The sequence below is a fragment of the Diceros bicornis genome, chromosome 31 (assembly GCF_020826845.1).
Source record: "Diceros bicornis minor isolate mBicDic1 chromosome 31, mDicBic1.mat.cur, whole genome shotgun sequence".
Taxonomy (NCBI): Eukaryota; Metazoa; Chordata; class Mammalia; order Perissodactyla; family Rhinocerotidae; genus Diceros; species Diceros bicornis.
The window spans coordinates 18,957,072-18,962,109 of NC_080770.1; the positions used below are offsets into that span (position 1 = coordinate 18,957,072).

The 5,038-nt window shown below is 36.5% G+C and overlaps 1 protein-coding gene across 1 annotated transcript; it reads left to right on the forward strand.

The window, feature by feature from the left end:
• Nucleotides 1-2,611: 2,611 nt before the first annotated feature.
• Nucleotides 2,612-3,544, forward strand: LOC131395686 (olfactory receptor 4B1-like). Its single transcript, XM_058527526.1, has one exon. The coding sequence runs from the start codon at nt 2,615-2,617 to the stop codon at nt 3,542-3,544; it is 930 nt and encodes a 309-aa protein (XP_058383509.1). The 5' UTR covers nt 2,612-2,614.
• Nucleotides 3,545-5,038: the final 1,494 nt, after the last annotated feature.

The window sequence follows — 5,038 nt, forward strand, 5'->3', positions numbered from 1 at the left end:
GCCCAGGAGAGATGGTTTAAAGATAAAATTAATGGAGTGTGATGGGTATGGGAATGAAAGGGGACATAGGTCATATATGACATCCAAGCTACAACCGGGACAGCATGGAGGGTGATGGTGGCATCAAAGTATCTGCCAGGTCACACCTGCCTGTAGTTCTCCTGTTACTCCATAGCTTAGTCTCATCTGCTTCAACCCTAATCTCTGTCCAAATCCTTTCCTTGGGCTCATGAGTAAGAATGTGGAAAAAGGAGATTGTTGAGGAGTCTCACAATCTTATCCCTCTACCATTTAGCTGCTTAATTTTCCAAGGTGCTGAGATGGTGCCAGGCATTCCTAATGATTCTGGGTGCCTGGTACCCACAACACTGGGAAAGGGAACCACACTATGATGAATCTAGCAATATTATTTATGTTAGGTCATGGGTACCAATGTAATTTCTCTGCTGCACCCCCCTTCCTAGAAACTTTAGCTCTTGGTCAGGCAGTTTCCTATTGCTTCTGTGGAGGGCTGATTCCCCTCCCTGTCACCCCCACCCCGTTTTTCTGCCGATAACATTTGAGCAATTATATAAATTACAAAGAAAAATTCCATTGAATTTTGATGGAGGTTGTGTAAATTTGTAGATAAGTTGAGGGAGAGTTGAAATCTTCATTATGTTGAATTTTATCATTTAAACATAATTTTGTAAGAATTTTTTTGGTGGATATAAGTATGTTTTCCCTGTTATATATGTATTTTCTTATATTCCCTTAGTTTTATGGTGTTTCTCTATGTGATTGTGTCACATTTTTCTTGGTTTTTATTTTAAAAAATTCTTGGTTATTGTAAAGGGAACATTTTTCAGTTGGATTTTCTAACTGGTAATTGTGTTGTGATCTTTCTTATTGTTGCTAGTGATTTTCAGTTTTATTTATTTATTTTTTCCTAGATTTATATCCTATGGTGTTTTGCTTGCAAGAAACAGAAATGTATCAAAATAGCTTAAGCACAGAGGAGAAGTGATATGAGGAATAAAAGGCTTTCTCTGATACCCAAATACACAAGGGACTGCATCAGGGATTAAAGAGTCAAGGAATAAGGATATTCTCTGCGTCTCTGAGATGCCATTGCCACTTTCTCAACTTTTTTTCTTGCTCTACAATACAAGTTTCTCAAATTTTTTAGGTTCAGTGATTTATTTAATCTTAAAAAAAAATTCTTTACCAAAAATTGTATACATTTAATATTTACAATTTGTTTTTATATACATATATAATGAAATTATTACTATAGTTAAACTAATTAACGTATTTATCTCCTCAATTATATATCTCTTTTTTTTTTTGGTGAGAACACCTGTGATGATCTCTCGGAGGAAATTTCAAACTTCTTCATGTGTCCTACCTGAGGAATTCTGACACACTGCTTTGTTTCCGTCTGTTCACATCACTGACTTTTGTTTTTTCTGTTGATTCTGGTCCTTTCTGTTTGGGTTCATTTGTACTTCTTCAAAATAATATTACTTGAAAATTTCAGTATGAAGCCAGAGATAAAGAGAAAAGAAATGAGGATAAAATTTATAGCAGAGAATCAAAATGTTCGTACTACTTCTTTCTTACTTCTCACGGAGCATACGTGGTGGAAAAAATTCGTAATATGTCACCTTAATCCTAAGAATATTGTTTTGAATCACATGACATTGTTAGCTTGAATGTGTATTGTGATCAATACATTTTCTGTATAGTTGGGGGTGTCTGTAGATGTGTAAGAGGTGCTCAGTAAGTATCTGTTCCAGGGAATTAACTTATAGCGAATTCTTCACTCTTGTCATCATATACTTTTCTGCTGGCTACCAACCTTGAGCAAGAGTGAGCAGGCTAACCAGCCATAACAATGCTCTAGAAGACAATCTCTGCGATTCAGGATCTCTCAGTAGTTTGAACTGTGTGCCAAGAGGTCTAAACGTAATAGTGGAATGCTGGAGACAAACTAGAAAGTTGAATTCTCTCCAGAGTGTTTGAGCATTTGTCATATAAACATAGTTATTGAAGCTGCAACACTGGTGAAGGAATCTGACCTGAGTAAATTGAAGACTGGTATAATTGAGTGAAGAAACAGTACAGAGGACTTTTCGGAAAGGGAAAAATAATCAGTAGGAGGATGATTCCCTGAGGCAGAGAGGAAGGAAAGAAGGAATTGAGGAGCAGAACTGTATCAGGGGGATTCGCCAATCGGAGAGAGCATTGCAAATGCAATGAGATAATAAAAATATCACTATGAACTTGAAAGGGTCCCAAATTCAGAATATCTGGGGGTGAATTAGAAAGAACCCTGGGCTGAAGTCTGAAAGCTTGGTTCTGAGTCCCAGAATCCACCAGTTTCTGTGGGATCCTGGATAAGTAACCATTTCTCTGATAATTTATTTTCTAATATATAAACTCTTGTTAGATTGCTAATATTTAATGCTTAGGAAGAACATATAGGCTAAACAAATGAGTTTGTGATAAGTTTTTATTGTAAAGTGGTTTACACTGTCTAGCATGCTATAAATGAGGTGAATTGGTTATAATCAGTGTGTGTTTTATTGCAGGTCTCTCAGGAGCTCATGCCTAGCACATCTGAATCGATTCCATGGCGAGTACAAATAATGTGACTGAGTTAATTATCACTGGTCTTTTCCAGGATCCAGAAGTGCAGAGAGTGTGCTTTGTGGTGTTTCTTCCTCTGTACTTAGTCACAGTGATGGGCAATGGCCTCATCGTTGTGACGGTCAGTGTCAGTAAGAGTCTGCAGTCCCCCATGTACTTCTTCCTTAGCTACCTGTCCCTGGTGGAGATCAGTTACTCCTCTACTGTTGTCCCTAAATTCATCACAGACTTACTTGCCAAGATTAAAACCATCTCTCTGGAGGGCTGTGTGGCTCAGATATTCTTCTTCCACTTCTTTGGTGTGACTGAGATCTTCCTGCTCACGGTAAAGGCCTGTGACCGCTATGTGGCCATCTGCAAACCCCTTCACTACACAACCATCATGAGCCGGCCTGTGTGTCGCCTTCTGGTGGCTGGCTCCTGGCTTGGGGGCTTTTTTCACTCCATGGTTCAGATCATTGTTACTCTCCAATTATCCTTTTGTGGTCCCAATGTGATTGACCACTACTTCTGTGACCTCCATCCCTTATTCAAGCTTGCCTGCACTGACACCTCTGTGGAGGGGATAATTGTGTTTGTCAACAGTGGATTATTCTCTATCTTCTCCTTCCTCCTCCTGGTGTCCTCCTATATCATCATCCTGATCAATTTGAGGAACCATTCTGCAGAGGGGAGGCGCAAGGCCCTCTCCAGCTGTGCTTCTCACATCACCGTGGTTGTCTTGTTCTTTGGGCCCTGCACCTTCATCTACCTGAGGCCTTCCACCACCCTGTCTGTGGACAAGATGGTGGCCGTGTTCTACACAGTGATCACTCCTCTCCTCAACCCTGTCATCTACTCCCTGAGAAATGCAGAAATGAAGAGGGCCATGAAGAGGCTGTGGATCAGGACAATGAAACTAGATGAGAAATAGAGCCTGAGTCTTGATATTGATCCTTGGGTTTAGAATGATGCTGAGTCCAAACTGAAGGGTAGAACGAGATAAAGGACTTATTAGGTCTAGAGTCATTCTAACTGGTTCCCATCTTCAACAACTTCATTGTAATCAGTTGTAAAATATTTTTTCTTATGGATGTACTATTACTTAGCTAGCCATTTTTCTGTTAGATGTTTAGATCCTTTTTAATTTTTTACTACTATGAATAACAGTATTTGTGAATAGAAATTTGTGAATAGAAATATTTGTGAATAGAAATTTGTGACTAGAAATGTTTGTGAATAGAAATATTTAATTATATTTTTGATTTTTGTTTAAAGCTCACTTGCTGTAGTAAATTTACTGTGTTAAAAAGTACAACTTTCGATGAATAGTGTTAAACTGATTCTCAGAAGCATTGTAACAGTTCACTTTCCCAATGAAAGTGCTCTTGATGGAATGAACATTGTCATTGAATATTTTCTTGGAGAGAGTAAGAAATTTACATAGTCTCAAACTATCTCTTTACAAGATAATTATTAATTGCAAGAGGAAAAGTGTAAATTTATAATAGAGAAATCTGGAAGAAACTCCATTAAACAATTACTCAAATTCAACATCATCAGTATTGAGAATGGAGAGGCACACAATATCATTACTGTGGGTTTCCTACCAAAAACACATAACCTGTGTCTAATCATGAAAAAACACCAGGCAACTCCATTTGAAGAAATTCTGCAAAATTATTAGCATCTTCAAAAGTCTCAAGACAAAGAATGATTGAAGAATTGTTCCAGATTAAAGATAGATGATAAGTAAATGCAACCTGTGATCCCTGGTTGGATCCTGTACTAGATGAAGGTCATTAGTGGGCAAAAGCTCTGTAGATGAGATAATTGAGTTGTATTAAAGTTTATTTCCTCTATTTGACAATTGTGCTGTGTCTATGTCAGAGAGTGTCCTTGAATTTAGGAATTACTGAAATATTTAAAGGTAAATAGGCATTATGTAGACAACTTTCAAGCATTTCAGAAAAAATTCTGTCTATTTACCTATTGAGAGAATAAATTATAAAGAAAATATGGCAAAATATTAATATTAGGTGGATGTGGATTAAAAGTATACAGGAATGCTTTGTATAATTATTGCAACTTTTTTTCTAAGTCAGAAAGTATTTTAAAATATAATTAAAATATTTTGGAAATTTGATAATCTTGTGTAATATGTAATTTTTATGAGGAGGGATGTTTTTATATTTAATTAACTTTTAGTATTGTATACAAAGTTTTCAAGGTTTAAAAGCTTTACATTTTTTCCTCCAGTTTTATTGAGATATAATTGACACACAGCACTGTATAAGATTAGAGGTGTGCAGCATAATAATTTGACTTACATCTATTGTGAATTGATTACTACAATAAATTTAGTTAACATCCATCATCTCATATAGATACAAAAAGAAAGAAAAGAAAAAATGTTTTTTACTTTGTG

Bases quoted from the DNA above. Each gene is read 5' to 3' on its own strand.
- LOC131395686 (XM_058527526.1), top strand. From the start codon at position 2,615: ATGGCGAGTACAAATAATGTGACTGAGTTAATTATCACTGGTCTTTTC.